Source organism: Saccostrea cucullata, unplaced genomic scaffold, assembly GCF_032062105.1.
Source record: "Saccostrea cucullata isolate Sc308-1 unplaced genomic scaffold, CSIRO_AGI_Scuc_v1 ctg645, whole genome shotgun sequence".
In the NCBI taxonomy this organism is placed as follows: Eukaryota; Metazoa; Mollusca; class Bivalvia; order Ostreida; family Ostreidae; genus Saccostrea; species Saccostrea cuccullata.
The window spans coordinates 39,216-57,865 of NW_026931035.1; the positions used below are offsets into that span (position 1 = coordinate 39,216).

An 18,650-nucleotide genomic window follows, 5' to 3' on the forward strand; every position below is an offset into this window, starting at 1 on the left:
AAAGATGAAACTCATGTGGAATCATCCTCAGGTAGTGTAAATTTAAGTTTGTTCAAATCATGACCCCCGGGGCTAGGGTGGGGCCAAAATGGCCGACCAAAGTTTTACATAGGGATTTATAGGGAAACCTTTTAAAATCATCTTTTCAAGTACTTCAAAGCTATGATTAGTGATATTAATATGGAATCATCTTCAGGTAGTGTAGATTCTAGTTTGTTCAAATCATGAACCCCTGGGGGGGTTAAAAATCAAGCCCCCCCCCGGAACTTTCATTTCTTATCTGATATGTGCTTTTTCCAAGCCAATGTGCTCAGGTGAGCGCTGTGGCCCCTGGGCCTCTTGTTTTGCATGTCAGGGTTTTTCAGGACTTATATTTTACTCTTTCAATTAGCCCCCCTCCTTACTTTCAACTTGCTTCTGACGCCAATGTGAGGGAAGGGGAAAGGAGAGAGTTGAACAGGCTCTTCAATGCCTATACTTAATACTTTTAACGGTCCTGAAGCGAATTATGAAATCAGTTTGAATAGTCTCTTTAAAAACGGCTACAGTGTTTTATCAATCGCGTTGATGATAACGTATTTTGTATTTCAGTGTGTGTGAGGGGGGGGGGGGCGGGGTATACCGTTATACCGTGTAAAGGTATATGACAAATTCTGAATATATCAATAAAATATCCTGATATTAAGTGAGAGGAAAAAGAGAAAGGAGATTTCCTACAAATATTTTGAAACAAAATGAATTTAATTTTAAAACAAAATAATTAAAATGAAATATTTTAGACTTGAATTTATTTATCCGTTTTCTTTTTTTTTTAATTAAAAATAAAATATTTTTCTACAAAATGATAGGGGTTTACAGCAGTTAAGTATTTTTAATAGAAAAATTGCCATTTGCTATTTTCCAAGGCATGACTGTGGCTTATTTAACCACAAACAGAAACGGAAATTATATTAAATGATTGAGACATCGGGATCGAGATACCTTTCATATCTCGATACGGATACGGATACGTATACGGATACGGATACGTCAGATAGAACAATCTCTAATAATTATTTCATTTTTATGTCGACACAATATATCCAAGAGAACTTGAAAAAAAAGTATCACAAAGTCTGACACATCCGTTAACTATTTGGATATTTAACTTGAAAAAGATTTTATTGGTAATCTAACAACCAAACTTTATGATAAACTTGATGACTTCAAAACTTTTCAATCTTTAACTTCCCTTACTTATGCAACATACGGGGTTTATATCTCCAAGGTTGATTCGATATGCAAGGGCATGCTCTACGTATGAACAATTTCTAAACCGATGTGATTTATTGAAAAACAAGTTGATTAAACAAGAATATAAAGAGTCATTTATGGTCATCATTTCGAAGTTCCATGGTTGATTCGATGACCTTGTCGGCAAGCACAATGTTTGATTAAGTCATGTGCTGCCTTACGTTTTTCATATAAATTGTCAGACCATTATTTACACACTGTATTGTTGACGGATTTTTCCGTTATTTGCCGATCGGTTGATACAATTTTTCATTAACTCATATGCTGACTGACGCTTTTCATACTAATTCTTAGGCCATTGTATACAAAGTAAATTGTCGACGTATTTTCTGTTATCCCCCAGTCAGGACAAGGAGCACATGGCTGGCGTGGCCAGTTGACAAGGAATGCTCACTTCTATATGTAACCCGATCCCCTCCTCCGATGTATAAAAGCACCTGATTTGTATTGTTTGAGTGGACTTTTAACTTGAATATTATTTCAATATATTTCACTGTAAAAATACACTTTTATGACAAATTTCTCGAATTTAAATATCTATGAAACGTATGGAGATAAGGACCACTTTTCAAGATTAAAAGTCCATAAAACAATACAAAATAGAAGCAGAGCAAACACGGACCTCCAAAACATCCGAGGTGGGATCAAGTGACATGGAGAAGTGAGCATCCTCTCTCGACCGGTCACACCAGCCGTGTGCTCCTTGTCATGATCGGGAAATAACGGAAAAATCCGTCGTCAATTCAGTGTATAATTAATGGACTAAGAATAAGTATGAAAAACGCCAGTCAGCATTTGACTCAATGATAAATTGTATTTGTTGACAAGGTCATTGTATCGATCATGGAACTCACGAAATGATGACTTAAAACGAAACAGCTGAAATTCTTGTATTATCAATTTGTCAATAATTTACCTTGATTTAGAAATTGTTCATATGTAGAGTATGCTCTTGCATATCGAATCAACAGAGATACATAAACTCCATATGCAGGTGATGAAGGTATATTAATTGCAGCATAAGAAAGGGAAGTTGGCGAAAGAAAACTTAATCATAGACCTTGGATGTTTAATTACCATTAACGTCTTTTTTTTCAAGTAAAATATCCAAATATAAAATGTCAGACTCTGTGGTATAATAAAGTAAAATATACAGATATGAAACAGATGTGTCAGACTCCGAGGTACCTTTTATCTCAAGCTGACCAGGATATATTGTATCGACATAAGAATGGAAATTACCATTGTTAATTGTGGTCGATATATCTAAATGTCGAGTTGAAGACCACAGCAAGAGTTTTCTTTTTACGCATAAGATCTTGCACAAATTTTGCTTCATACGAATACAAAAATAGGTCTGCTAATAAAGGGGCGCAATTGGTACCCATGGGAATTCCAATAGATTGTTGGAAGACCTGGTATTAAAAAAGCACATAGATACATGTATTGTCAATCAGAAACTCAAGCATCATTTTGATGTCAACTTCAGACTACTTGTGTGTACAATCAGAACGTTTTTAACAAAATTGTTTTGCAAATGACCAGTGACAAGGTAAGTAAATTTACGACTTTCATTTTTATTGAAAAAGCAGCTGTCAATGATATCGAAAAGCCTGGAGTTTAATTTATCGTGGGGAATGGTTGTGTATAAAGTTGAAAAGTCGTAAGTTTTTAAGCTGTTGGTTTTGGTGAAATCTTGTGACATCAAATTGTCCAAAAGTTCCTTGGAATTTCTAAGCATCCACATCTGATGTGTGGCTACTGATCCCACCTCTGATGTTTTGATGGTCCGTGTTTGATCTGCTCCTATTTTGTATTGTTTTGTGGACTTTGATATTGAATACTGTTTGTTATCTCAATATCATTCATTACACCACTTCTTGAATATATTGGTGCACAGTACTCTTAAAGTTTCTCTTTCACTACTGTTAACATCTTAGTGAGGAGGAAAGAAAGAGGGTTGGTTCAACATTTACAGGAACCTGCTATGTAACTTTGTTTGAAAGGATTCTTATAAAGTTTCGAAATCCAATATGGTAGTTCAAATTCATTTTGGCACTTTAAGATATTACAAATATTCAAAAATGACATATGATTTTGAAGAATTTCCTCCTTAGAAAGGGAACTATGAGTATAAGTTAGATTACCTCTTGTAGAATTAAATCCATTTAAGTCAAGGGTCATAACATAAATATGATATTAATACCACTACTCATCACGAGTTGTAAAGCGTACGGGTTAGACTTTTTTGTTCTTATTAATGTTCATCTTGATAATATTTCACTCATATGGAGACGCCACCTCTTACCGATGGGGAGCTGAAAACTTTTACCTATTTTCGGCAATCAGGGCCACTGAGCAGTGAAAGATTTTTTCCGTGCCAACACCTACTGCGACACGGGACCTCGGTTTATTTGGTCTCATCCAAAAGACCAGCCTCCATGTCCCGCAGAAAATTCGAACCCACAACGTAAGCATGCTCAATCCGCGACTCTAGACGCTCTAACCTCTGTGCCACGAGGGATTGGACCCGGGAATACCACCTTTTTAATAGAATAATTTTTGTCGCGCTTAAGGTAGGATTCTTCACTGGTTTCTGACTAGATGAAATATTCAATGTGCATTTGTTTATATGTCTTATATATTTAGGTGTAAGATATTAAAAAAGACCATATTTTTCTTTCCTAGTCAAGGTTGTACTACTTTAAATAGAAATCGTAAACCGCGTTTGAAAACTAGCAGGGACTTTTAGTCTATATTTTTGGCGGAATGGTGGCGTATGTAAGTTTTGTGTGATTCATTGGTATGTAAATCATACAGACTTGCACGTAGGCATATATTACAAAAGCACTAGTTAAAAACATTCCTTAAATGAATTTCTATGAAAACGTGTGGGTTTTTTTTTTTAAATATATATGCATTTATTCGTTATTTTTCTATCAGTATTCCTATTTTTTATTATTATTTTTTGCGTACGAGTTGATATGCAAAGGCACAAAGAACACTAACGCTATTAAGTTTCATGATATTCCTTTTATGAATGAAGTTTTAACCTTGTATTTTATTAAGGTGTAGCTATTAATTACATCAAGAAAATAACAAAATGTTTACCACACCTAAGAAATAAATTACATTGTGTACAGTGTCATATATATAAATACCTCATTGACTTCTACCGAGGAAGATACGCACACGTGTTTCTCATGTGTTTTAGAAATCATCGCTTATTTCATACACCAGATTGTCTACAAGAGGAGGCAATTTGCCATTCAGACGGGAAACCTGTTCGCTATGGTATCAGCTCTATTCGACCAATGTTCAATTTCTTGAAAGGAAACTTGCCACCCTTTGCTGCATTCTAATGAAATTTTCCCATAAACTGAAGACAAAACGTAATGTATCGTTACATTATTTAAAACGTAACGTATCGTCACATGATTTTTAAAAAAACGTGACGTATCGTCACATCATTTAAAACGTGACGTATCGTCAAATATAGAGGTGCTAGCATCTTCACAATGTCAAGGTTTTGTGATCATGGAACTCCACACACAAAACCTGTACATTGTGAGAATGAGGTCCTAGTTGAGCGTGCGTTTTATCCTCCTGCTCAAATATACCGACAATCGAATATACAAGACAAAACGTGACGTATCGTCACACAAACCGGAACAAGAAGCGGAGACTCATTAATTCAGAACTTGAATTATATCCTACATTATATTCCTGGTTATTGCCTCTCTTCGGGGTAAACAATTAGAATTGAAAGAAAAGAAAATAGAACTCATTACTGATTCATCACGTCTTAGCTTAGGGGAAAAATCTTTCTGTGGACTATAATGGAATGCACGTCTTGAATTTAATTTTTAGGTGCACACAATCAAATTGACATTGAAATAAAATTTATATCGAAAACAGTAAATAAATATTGTCAATGAGAAACCCTAGCGTTTTTTTTATATGAAACCGTAGAGTACTTCTGAGTGGAATGAGAATGTTCCTTTAACAAAGTAGTTTTGTAGAAGAAGCAGTTAATACCAAGGGATGGTTGTATAAAGCGTAAAAATGTTTCTAGATTTGAATTTTTTTGTTCAGAAATTGTTGGATTTTTTAGTTACACGAGTTCTTTGAACTACGCCGAAAATTTCTTCCTTACAGCAGGTATTTTGGTGACGGTTTGGGGTAATTTACTTGTTTTTGTAATGATTTTCATGTTTCTCAGGAAGTATGGCATCCAGTTTAGGTTCAACAAATCATTCTGGATTACTTACTTACTTACTTACTTAATCCTCTTCATGCTGGTTAGCACATAAGGCCGTCACCAGAGACTTCCATGCTGGCCTGTCCTGTGTCCATTTCTGGATCTGTCCCCATGTCCAGCTGTTCTTTCCCATCTCTTTCTCTACAGATCTTCTCCATGTTTCTTTTGGTCTTCCTCTCTTTCTCTTGCCAGATGGTGTCCATTTCAAAGCAACCCTTGGGATGGAAGTTGGGTGCATTCTACATACATGTCCTATCCACTGCCATTTTCTTCTTTTTATAACTTGAGATAGGGGGTGGTGTTGGTCTTTTTGTACAGCTCTTCATTTGAGATGGTATTTGGCCAGAAGATGCGTAGTATTCTGCGAAGGCAACGTGTCTGGAAGGTATCTAGCTTGTTTGAAATGGTCTTTGTTACTTTCCATGTTTCAGCACCATATAGGAGGACCCCAAACACGTTGCTCTTGAAAATCCTTATTTTGTTGTTTATGCTGATCTTTGCTGACCTCCAGATGTTTCTTAGTGCAACATACGCTCCTGTGGCTTTAGAAATCCGAGCTAGTACATACCTCTGAGTTCCCATCTGTGGTGATCTTGCTTCCTAGATAGACAAATTCTGAGACTTCTTCTATTTTTTAATTATTTAAGGTGATGGGCTCCTCTGATTTAGTATTGACCTTCATTATCTTGGTCTTTGTGTTGTTAATATTCAGGCCAATCTTCCGTGCTGTTTCTGCTAGTTGGTTAGTTTTTTCTTGCATGTCACGATGTCGGTGTGATAGCAGTGCTATGTCGTCTGCAAAATCTAGGTCTTCTAACATCTCTGCCATGGCCCAGGTAATTCCTGTCCGCTTATTCTTGGTGGTTTCTCGCATGATCCAATCAATGCAGAATGTAAAGAGAAGGGGGAGAGCAGACATCCTTGTTTTACTCCAGTCTGGAATACTAAAAGTATTTAAAGGTGCATAAACACAGATTTGAAGTTGATATTTTCTGTATAATATGACGACTTATATGTTGTAATAGCATTTCACATGAAAATATATTTAAAGATCTTACTTCATCTAAAGCTAACTGAAAGTTCAAATTTTTAGACGGGTTTGATTGACACATCCGTGCACTTTCACAAACTTTAATTTTATTCCTAATACTTAGGAAAAGTGGCAATGTTGAATATTTTTCATTAATACATAACAAGATTGCCACTTTTCTTAAAGGCAGAGATTTTTTATCGGGTGGTAAATTCCAGGTGAGGGAGGGGCTTATTTTGTACAGGTGTGAATGCCTTAGGGGCTAGCAGTCTACCTGTGGCCATCTGTCTCCTATACACAGGAAGTGATTTAATACACAGTGAAATACCCAGATGTCAAACTTTACCTGTGTTCGGGATTTTGAGACAATTTTAAAATTAGTAGTAAAAAGTTTTTTCAATTTTATTTTGATTTATTTTTTACTCTTTGAAAATACCCCTACCCATTTAAAAAATTTATTATTTATCATACTATAAAATAAAGATTGCTTTAGATGTTAGTGTATGTGTTGATTTAAAAAAAAAACTCCTGTAACAACCAGATTAGAATTTTAAAATTCATTCCTCCCCAGGATCCCATCTATTAATAGAATGAAAAGAGATTGGAGTTAACTACATTTCACTAAGAAAAAATATCTAGGTTTATCCTAACCTCAGTAAGATTTCGTCACCATGAAACATGCTAAAAAGATTGCTTGTATATTCTTAACTGAATAAGAAAGGAAAATGTAGGTGACCCATGATTGGAAACATTGTTTTTAAATTCAGTTAATTCACATAGTGCTGCTCTGAACTTTGTCAATAACATCTCCACTTTAGGTTTACCATCTAGCATATCAAAATTAATATCGAAATTTCATTTGAAAAAAAAAAGTTTTTGTGTGACAGGTTAATTTTTTTCAAAATGCATATTATATTATCATACTTTCAAATACTTAAGGTATATCTAATTCATATATTATCAATATAAAATTTCCATAGTAAATAGTAATTATACAGTTTCTGTATACCATGTTCAGTAAACATCAAAGGATCAAAAGTTAATTAGAAGGTCACCGCGAGTCCCAATCAAGGTGTACAGGGTATACACAGGGACCAGAAAGTAAGTGTCAGTCAAGTTCCAGCATCCAATGATGGACTTTCACGCACTTGATTGACAGGGCTACCCAGCCAGGTATTTTTGAAGGCGGTTCTTAAAATCTCTGCCTTTGAGCAGGGACCTATATACTAACCCTGCTTTGAGTATTTAGTATTTTTACAAGACGCATGAATTCTGATAATGACTTAATAATTACAGGTCTTCCAATTATACCCATGTTTTCAATCTTTGACACTTTGAGTTTCTTGTGTTTCATGTGCTTTGAATAAAACTTCGACTTCTTAATACACTGCACACTTCAATTACGATAGTTTGAGTTGTCTATCTTGTTTTCGGTAAATCCAGACGAGCACGTGGTGTGCATAACGTGTTTTATAAAACATGAATAAACAAGTCCATTCAAAGAATTTGTGTCCCCCACTTAAGGAAAAAGTAAACCATGCGCAGTTCGGGGGGAGGGGGGGGGGGGTCGGATCCCCCTGACTGAATTTGTAGAGTTATTAAATGTATACTGAAGCATATCCCCCCACTTTTGAAGCGGGGGACAATGAGGGGTACATGGCTCGTGTATGTAAAGGTAAATGATAAAAAAAATAAACATTATGTAATTTGTTGCATTGTTTATTTTGTTAAAATTTAGTAAATCTCTCTCTCTTTTTCTCTCTCTTACATCGGGTTTTTCGGACACATTATTTGTACGTAAACGCATTCAAAGTGCTAACCATCAGTGATCTGGAATTTTACATCTGATGATTTTAATTTTTACGGATAGGTTCAATTCGTAAAAAATTAAAGCGTAAATATTTAACTCACCCTTTTTTGACCAAAATTCGTAAACATTTACAGCAGTAAAAATTACCCGTTATACGGTATTAACTTCAAATCTGTATCTATGCACGTTTAAAACTGAAAGGTGATTTTGAAAATCAACACAAAGGAAAGCAATAAAAACATCTGAACACAGCCAACCTTTTACCGGTAACTAGGTAACTGTTTTCTCTGTATTGTACAATAACTCAATAAGTCGAAGATTGATTTTTCTGTCTTAAATTTATTATCAAAATTTTGAAGTAATTTTCAGAAAAAGCAAACTCTGAAATTCTCACATACTGTGAAGCAACAAAAGTTTTTTTTTCCCCTTGACCTTAGATGTCAGTAAAATTTTGTTTAAAAAATATATATATTAATAACTGTAAATATATAACATTTTTTTCTCGATTTTTTTCAGCGTATTAATAGATTTTAGCCATTTCAGGATTTGATTGCATTTTGTGAATTGTCACGCTTTCACACTACTTTGAACTTTGAGTAGTGAAACTGCGCTTTTAAAATAAAATTATTAATTGATCAAATTCACATGAACAAGTAGCTTCGATAAGTATTTGCATAGACCTAAAACGAATTCGTTTTAGGTCTATGGTATTTGTATAAATTTCATACAAATACTTATCGAGACTACTTTTTTTCTACGAGGCTATTTTGTTCATACGAATTTGATCAATTCTTAAAATTATTTTATTTTTAACGCGCAGTTCCATGACTCAGAATTATACTTCGCAGATTTATATTGAAGGAATAACAAAAATTATGGAAATCTGAAGCCTCAATAAGAATTTGAAATATTGGAATTTTTTCAGCGTCTTTTTCGAACATATGGAAAACTATTTACGGATAAAAGATACCACAGAGTCTGACACATCTGTTTCATATTTGGATATTATACTTGAAGAAAGACATTAATGGTAATCTAACTTCCAAGCTCTATGATAAACGTGATGACTATAACATTTCAATCATCCTCTTCCCTTACTTATGCAGCAATATACCTTCATCACCTGCATACGGTGTGTATATATCTCAGTTTCGATATGCAAGAGCATGCTCTACGTATGTACAATTTCTAAAACGCGGTAAATTAATGACAAACAAGTTGATGAAACAAGAACTTCAGTAGTCTCGTTTAAATTCATCATTTTGTAAGTTCTGTGGTCGATACAATGACCTAGTCAGCAAATACAGTTTATCATTGAGTCAAATGCTGACTGGCGTTTTTCATTCTAATTGTTAGGCCATTACATACACACTGAATTGACGACAGATTTTTTCCCGTCATTTCCCGATCATGACTATTGAGGAGCACATAGCGGGTGTGACCGGTTATCAGGGGATGCTCACTCCTCCATGGCACCTGATCCCACCTCTGATGTTTCGGAGCTGGATTCATGTTTGCTCCGCTCCAATTTCGCATTGCTATATGGACTTTTGAGCTTGAATATTGTTCGTTATCTCCATATATTTCATTATAGTAGTATTAATATTGCACAATCTATGTGTAACATTTTTTTTAAATATTTCTTTTAATATACTAAATATTATTTAAGTAATCTATCTAATAAAACAAGAGGCCCACGGGCCTTATAGGTCACTTGGGTATCATGTAACAACTTTCCAACAATTGAATTTGGTTTGTGTTTTAAACAAGAGGCCATGAAATTCACAATTTTGAAAAAGGCACCATTGCTTATCACAATTACACACTTAGCATGCTTACTCTAGTTACTTAATACCCAGAAGTAGATCAGAGTAAAGAGAAAATGCATTTTCACATTATAACCAATTGTGCAACCCATCCTACATGAAATTTTGGAAATTTTATTATAAATTTTATTCATCATAAACGGTTGATTAATACCAAAAAGCAGATTTCAAAGCATTAATTTATTTTCAGACTATGTAACCCCCCCCCCCCCTCCCGATACCACGGACCAAGGGGGCATGAAATTAACCATTCTGCCAGATGCACCTTTCTTCATAATAAATATATATACTTAGATCATTGGCATAATACCCAAGAGCAAAGGAAACGATTTATTTTCAAAGAACTTATGCATTTTCACTATATAATCATTAGAGCCCCACCCTAACACCAGAACCCCTGAACCAAGCGCCATGAAATTGACAAATTTTGAAGAGGCATCCTTCCTCATCATAACTATGCACATAGTCCACTGATTTAATACCCAGGAGCAGAGAAGAAGATTTTTAAAGAATCAATGTATTTTTACTATATAATCAATAGAGCCCCGCCCTAACACCACAACCCCCAACCCAGGGGCCATAAAATTCACAATTTTGGAAGAAGCACTCTTGCTCATTATAACTATATACTTAGTTAGTTTGTGTAATACCCAGGAGCAAAGAAGAAGATTTTTAAATAATTAATGTATTTTCATTATATAATCAAAAGAGCCACCCTCTTCACCAAAACCCCCGACCCAGGGGCCATGAGATTCACAAATTTGGTTAAGACACTATTGCTCATTATAACTATATACTAAGTTAGTTTATTTAATTTCCAGGAGCAAAGGAGAAGATTTTTGAAGAATTAATATATTTTCACTATATAACCAATAAAGCCCCGTCCTAACACCAGAACCCCTGACCCTGGGGCCATAAAATTCACAATTTTGGAAGATGCACTCTTTTTTAATCATAACTATGTACTTAGTTTGTTTTATACCCAGGAGCAGAGGAGAAGTTTCAAAGAATTAATGTATTTTCACTATATAATCATTAAAGCCCCGCCCTTACACCAGAACCCCTGACCCAGGGGCCATGAAATTGACAATTTTGAAAGAGGCATCCTTCCTCATTATAACTATGTACATGGTTCATTGGATTAATACCCAGGAGCAGAGAAGATGATTTTTCAAAGAAACAATGCACTTTTACTAATTACTATATGACCTATATAGCTCCACCATAACACAAGAATCCCTGACTCAGGGGCCATGAATTTAGCAATTTTGGTAGAGGACTCAATGCTGATTACAATCATGCCAACAGTTTGACTGTTAAACTATCTTTTTTTCTAAAAAAATAAATATATATATTATTAAAAATTTCCCGCCGCCCTTATCCATGCATGTTTTCAACGAGCTGCATTCATCACATTTTTATTTCGCAAATTCACAAGTAAATTAATTACTCTGCAGAAAAGACATTGTTATTTGATCATAGGCGTAGTCACAGGGGGGGCAGCGGGGGCACTAGCCCCCCCCACTTTCAGATCTGGGGGGGCAAGAGTATGTCTGTGCCCCCCCACTTTTTAATGAAGAACAAAATTACAGCTATTTTGAAATAATATTAATACAAAGTTGTATAATAAAATTGTATAGAAAAATTGAAATTGAAAGTAACTTGCCTTTGAAAAAAAAATTGCCCCCCCCCCCCCCCCCCACGAAATAGGATTTTTGAGTTTGGGGTATTTCCTTTTTTTTTTTTTGCTTGTCAAAGAATTTCTGGAATGAGCCCCCCCCCCCTCCCCCCACTTTTAAGTCTTTTTTTTTTTTTTTTTTTTTTTTTTTTTTTTTTTTTTTTTTTTTTTTTTTTTTTTTTTATTTTTTTGCTTGTCAAAGAATTTCTGGACTTGAGCCCCCCCCCCAACTTTTAAGTCTTTTTTTTTCTTTTTTTTTGCTTGTCAAAGAATTTCTGGACTTGAGCCCCCCCCACTTTTAAGTTTGTGACTACGCCTCTGTTGATAAATAAACGTTTCTAGTGATGAAAATAATAATGAATTCAGCTTTATCTTTTATATGGAAAGCCGTAGGGTACCCCCACATTATTATTATTTTTTCCTATATAATTATACCAAAAATAATTATGTCATCCAAATTTGCTTTTTACAACATTATTTTTATTTCAGAAAACAACATTTTCAGTTGGAGACCGCGTATCAGGATTTTCAGTTCCACGGGATGAGCGGCGGTTAATATAGATAAGCGTATGATTAACTTTGCTGTCAGTCAGTGAATGTAATGGTCAACATATACCATCAAAACGTGAAATGTACCGTAAAACTTGAAGAAAATCAACCCAATCCAAAAATGAACGGGAATTGAATTTTCTACGTTGTTTAATTAACAAATAGTCAATCGAAATTAATCCCTGAATTAGATCAAGACATGGATAAGTTTCGAATTAATTTGTGTGATAAAAAATAATAATAACCCGGTACTTTGTATTTCATGAATTGTTTCCATTGTAGGTTACCGAAGTCGTTTTTTCTTAAAATTGAAGTACATGTACTTTATACAAAAATCAGCTCTAAAAGTACAACTATTAATTTGTTTTCTCAACACCTGAAGAAAATGATACTAAGAATCATGAGGGATTAGACCTGCCACATGCCCATGAGTCTTTTGAACATATGCGTAACATATCTCAATCTTAAGGATTACGTAAGCATTTAATTCATGTACATATCTACAGTACATGTCAAAACGATATCAAAATTCTAAACATTGTCAAGCTTAACAAAAGAACTTCATTTTCTGTCACAGAAATTCTAGGTAGTGACTTCTTTTCCGAAATCTGTGAATTGAGTGTAAACACGTTTTGTGAAGATATTATACATTGTACTATATGTAATGATAGTAGAGATCATTTGGTTTTCATTTCCACTGAACCCCCCCCTCTCTTTTTCTGTTGTTGGATTGGAGTTGAAGGTGCCTCACTACCTCAACGAAACAGAATTTTCGAGATTGGACACTTCACTTTTTTGCTTCTCAATTAGGTTTTTCAGGTTATTTGTCAACCCCCCTCCCCCTTCTCACTTTCAAAAGGAATAATACTAATCTACATATGTATCTGCATATTATAATTTGAATTGTTTTAACTCAGAATTTTTGTTCTCAAATAAAAGTGGTATAGCGTCTGCTCAAGAGTCACGAGGTAAGGAGTTGATCCTTTTGTCGCAGGCTCGAATTCCACCAGTTTAGTCTGTGGGACGTGGAGACTGGTCCTTCGAATGAGACTGTCGTGTTGCAGTAAGAGCACTAAAGGACTTTTACGAGAAGCATTGACTTTTACAATTGACTGTATACTTGGACATTAAACCTGTATCATCTACGGTGGTACATAATTGACAATGGATACTAAAATCTTTCTAGAGGTCATAGTAATAGTGTTATGGACACTTATTTGTGTAGGTCTGGATTTGAGGGTAGGGTGGTTGTCGTTTTTTGCAAGGACAACTTATCTGTGCTTTGTTATTTTCATTGAATCAAATGTTGAGCTAAACATTTATATCGTAAAAGAGCTTCCGTACACTGTCCTAGTGTGAGAGTTATTCGTCAACTGTAAAAGTCAGCGCTTCTTGTAAAAGTCCAAAAAGACCCTCATTGTGCTGAGCATAGGACAAATTCGCAGCTCTTCAGCAGCAAGTGTTGGCGTTTCTGTATGAGTGAAAATACTCGAGAAAGACGTTACACAACATACAATCAATCAATCTCAAATCAACTTAAGAAATAAGTTCTAAAAATAAATTGTTTCAACTTCTAAAAACTATAGAGTAGGTAATTTGCATGCCAAGTTTGCCAATGTCCCATACAGATATATGTATTATCATTTTAAAGTGAACGTTTTCTTGGATCCAGTAAATTTCTACCACATACTAGATTCCGGTCCTTGAACATGTGCTTAAACAGAGAGATAAACAAGGTAATGTTTCAACATTTTTATAATGTAACAGCAAACTTTAGAGGCAAGGGGTGGTGATATTTGCTTCTGTTACAATTCAGAGTGGATTTAAGTAAATTTTAATTTGTTTAGATATATTGAGCCCTGAGTAATGTGTTTTCAAGTTTTCAATTGCTATCCATAGACACATATCGACTTATGTCCTTCCTTCCAGGCCGATTTCTGACAAGTTTTGGAGCAGTACCAAGCTTTGTGGCATCTTCCACACGACGGAAAGCCTTTCTCGTCGTCTGCTTCCTTCCCACACTGAGTACAGATGTCCACATCATCACCCTCAAACAGGCACCGAGGACACTCGCACCAGAAGTGATACAGACGATACAGAAGGCCTCGTCTTTGTTGTCGGGTGAATGACGTATCCACATATGACACAAACAACTCTTCTCCCTCTTTGATTGGTCTTCTCGAGATCACGTGTATTCCAGGAGCCTCGTTTGCGATTCCAGAAATGATTTCCACGTTTCCAGCACAAGAATGGTTTAAACTTGATTGAAAAGTAAACAGTCCAGCAAACACAGCCTCTCTGATGTTGTTCTGTAAAATCTTCTTCAAACTCTGCATTTCGGGAATCATATCGACACATTTTCGGAATTCGAAGTAAGGATGGTTAGGATCCGAAAACGCCTGAACATTTCTATAGATTTGGCCATAGCGAAAGTTGAATTCTTCTGGCGTAATAGTGTAATGTCTGCTTTTATCTTTGTTCGTGAAGATCTTGACCATGAGATCAAACATTTTCGGAATTCTTTTCGTTATCCCTCCGCGTCGTTGAACTTGAAAACTAATAATGTAAAATCATTTTGTTGAAATTAATTCACAATAATGAACATTTCTTAAATTTATTGGGTACTTTTTTTTTTCATATATTTTTTTATTATTTAATATTTTGAACATATCAATTTAAAAATGTGACCACAGATCAACCAACATTTGCATGGATTTTGAGAGAGGAGAAAACAATTTATCTTCTTCATACTGTACCTGTCAAACTTTCTTCTGGCTCTAATGAGGTCCACCTCTGTGATTTGAGTTCTGTCGTTGTTTTCGGTTTCAGTGAGAGCATCACAGAGGATTGTTGCCCAGAGTTTAGCCAGCAGGAGGGGACTGAAGCTCTCCTGCCACCAGCCCTCCAAGTTCTCTGACCCTCGGAGTAGGACACTCTTGTACTCTGTACAAATTTTGTACAGTTTGGCCGAGTGATCATTTTCAGATGGACATAAAATTCTGTGGTACTTCTTCCATGATTTACGCGTGCATTCTTCGGAGCAGTAGACTTCAAATGAACAGTGCTTACACTTCACTGGTTTCCGAACTGTCCAAAACTGGTCCACGGCTTCCTTCAATGATTTATTCTTCTTTAGAATTTTTGCACCAAAAAATTGTTCTGGAGAAGCCAAACACTTTGCACAAAGGCTACATGCTGGAATATCGCCATAATTGGAATCAATGACCGGGGCGCAGAGAACTGATCCTTCTTGGAAGACAACGGACTGATTTTCAACGCCTGAAGTGGCCGTCACGGTTCGTCCTCTATCTGTAAGCTTGATTGTAATGTCTGAGTTCCGATTTTGGAAGAGTCTCGTTGTCCGGATATTCAGGAACAACTGTACCGCTTCTTGACATGATACACTTTCATTATCTTCCGACTCGAAAATCGTCCTTAACCAGTGTTCTGCAGTGACAGAGAGACCGAGCTCTTGTGCTGCTTTGGCTGTAAAGAACGAGAAACAACGATTTATGAACATAGCTGATGAACCAAAAACATTGTCTTGGGACTAATATATGATTGCAGTATAAACCAACCTCTTATGCGTATTTTAATGGGGTAAATAAAAAATGCACGCATCCTCAAACTTGTCTCTATTTATGATAAAGTTGACAAAAATAATGAGTTTTAAAATTTTAAATGCCTTCCTATAAAACAGAAAACATAATAATATTAATACATTTTTTAAATATTTATACTATTACCCCTTTATTTCATTTTGAATAAAACAATATTTTTGGCAGACCTCCTAGAATCCAGACAGATGATGATTTAAGTTGTTGATGAAACTCGGTACATATGTAAATACACTCCTTGTACAAATCCGCATCATATAAAGACTTCATCAAAACGACAACATCACAATCTGAAGAACCAAACCAGGACCTCACAACGTGCATTCCTTTCTGGGTCTCTCCTTTTGTGAAAAGGTCTACAACTTCTGTAACTTTGGCTGGGTTGTCCTTTAATTCCACAGAATTGTCAATTTTCTCATCACTCGTGTATTCTATCCACCGGTTTACTTTCTCCTCCTCGACACGCATAAGGACATCGTCTCCTGGTAAAGGTTTTAGATTGGTTGACAATGGAGAGACGGGTTTTCGAGTAATTCGTTCGAGCACGCCCTCCTGCATTTTACGGAGCCCATCCTTTAATTCTGAACATGAGGGATAGATGTTCAGAGCTTCCGTAAACACTTCGTACGCTTTTTGAAAATTTTGTGCTTCCACTAAATTTTGGGTTTCCTTGATATATGTCTCCAAATTTCTTTCCATTTTGTACACAATTTATAATTTAGAAGGAATATAGTAATCACACACAGAGTTAATACACCTCACACACATCCACAAGTATTCCTCCTCAGTAGCTCATGTCTTCAGTATGTGTACCTAGACAGGCAGATGGTGGATTGTTACAGGGTTACATGACACCGTCTGTTATTTATTCATGATAATGAACATCATATGTCGGTGTGTGCAGTGTGTAAAGTATTCATCTTCGCCATAAACAAGACATTGTAAGCAAACTAGCCGATTCCTAACTGTTTTTGATAAAAAGAAAGAAAACTTTTCAGTAAGGGTTAATTTTTTTCATGAAAACCTTGTTTAAGGAAATAAATAATTGTAATATATTGAAGAAAAGACTGACGTGTCATTAAAACAAGGTATACAGTACCGGAAGAAAGAACATTGTGAAAGTTTCCTTAAATTGATAAATAAATGCAAGCTAACCGCTGGTCTTGTTATTTTATAATCAGCAAAATTATCTTACTGATAATAATTCTGCATAATCTTGATTAAAAATAAAAACACTACTCGCAATTCATTTGACCCAAATATGTGCATGTATTTTAAATATCAACATGCTTTTCTTCAAAATTTTTTTGTAAAGGATAAAATCTTTAAAAATTCAATGATTCACAATTATTTCCTACAGATGCATGGAATGATTGTACGTTGATAAGTATTTCAAATGATTGTCAAGTTGTTTAATCACCCTTTAATATGACTTTTATTGGGACAATATTAAAAGCTATAGGCAATATCTGGGGGGCGGGTTCTCTAGAAAGAAAAGATTTGATGCTTTTTCTTATTTTTCTTGTAATGAAATGCAGTCCAGCTGTGTAGATAGAAATTCTGGACAGTGCATATATGCAGCGATTCTGCTGTTTTCAGATTTCAGAGAGAGCGAGAGAAAGAGAGAGAGACAATTAAAATCCAAAGCCCAGAGAAAAATATAATTACCTTGTTAAGTGCAAATTTCGGGTTATTGATATATACAGTTCTTACAGCAATATTAAGAAGATGGAAATATTTTGCGGGTACCCTGCGGGATTCCTGTGTAGGAATTATTTATGGTTTAAATCTTCTGTCGAAGGGGCGTATCCGTGTGTTGTCTACAGCTGAACAGACATGGAGAAATTAATACACATAGGAAAATGTTATATTTATTGAAATATCTTGTCAGAAATTGATATATTTAGTAATACTTAACATAATTATTAGCAAACACATGAAAAAGTATATAGCTTATTAATGGAAATATAATCAATTTCTATTGGGTAGTTAAAACTTGCTTTAGATCTCAATGCAACACAATATATGATTTGATTTTTAATACGAGTTAATCAGTTGATAATTTAATCAAACTGTTTTTTTTTATATAAATATGCGAGTCAGGGATTGGTTTCAGTGGCAGGTAACAATATTACTTATGCATAAAATCCTACATAAAATTTTGACCCCACCCTATGAAGACTGAACTACCCAAACTTTATCATTTCTTAATTTTCTCCCCTTGAAGATGGTGTAAACCATAATTTTATTAATTATTTGTATAAATTTAAATCCATTTCAAGTTCAAGAAGGGGATGTTAGGATTTAATACTTCATAAAGTAGAGATTAAGAAATACACAATTTACACCTCAAACCTTTTTATTTATCACAGTTTGACATACAGCCTTTTTAGATCACAATAAAAATGTATTAAGTTTATTAACTTATTTTTCATGTTATTTTGAATATGAATTAAATATAAATAAAGCATAGAAAAGCATGTCTAGGACCAGAAAAATGTAAACAACATCACAAAAGAGATGAGAATTTGATATACCATATAATTATAAAGATCAAACTACATATACTAAATAAAACTCTGTAAA

General features: G+C 34.9%; 1 protein-coding gene across 1 annotated transcript; it reads right to left on the reverse strand.

Moving 5' to 3' along the window:
* Nucleotides 1–14,184: 14,184 nt before the first annotated feature.
* LOC134231146 (histone-lysine N-trimethyltransferase SMYD5-like) lies at nucleotides 14,185–16,842 on the reverse strand. Its single transcript, XM_062713062.1, has 3 exons — nucleotides 16,235–16,842; nucleotides 15,204–15,933; nucleotides 14,185–15,003 (listed from the first exon to the last, which is right to left on the reverse strand). The coding sequence occupies exons 1-3, from the start codon at nucleotides 16,761–16,763 to the stop codon at nucleotides 14,337–14,339; spliced, it is 1,926 nt and encodes a 641-aa protein (XP_062569046.1). The 5' UTR covers nucleotides 16,764–16,842; the 3' UTR covers nucleotides 14,185–14,336.
* Between the last annotated feature and the right edge of the window lie 1,808 nt (nucleotides 16,843–18,650).

What these genes read in the sequence shown, in the direction of transcription:
- LOC134231146 (XM_062713062.1), bottom strand. Translation starts at nt 16,763, where the DNA reads ATGGAAAGAAATTTGGAGACATATATCAAGGAAACCCAAAATTTAGTG. An exon ending in ATCTGTCTGGATTCTAGGAG is followed by an intron (nt 15,934 to 16,234) that starts GTCTGCCAAAAA and finishes CGTTCTTTACAG; the next exon opens with CCAAAGCAGCACAAGAGCTC. An exon ending in GCCAGAAGAAAGTTTGACAG is followed by an intron (nt 15,004 to 15,203) that starts GTACAGTATGAA and finishes TTACATTATTAG; the next exon opens with TTTTCAAGTTCAACGACGCG.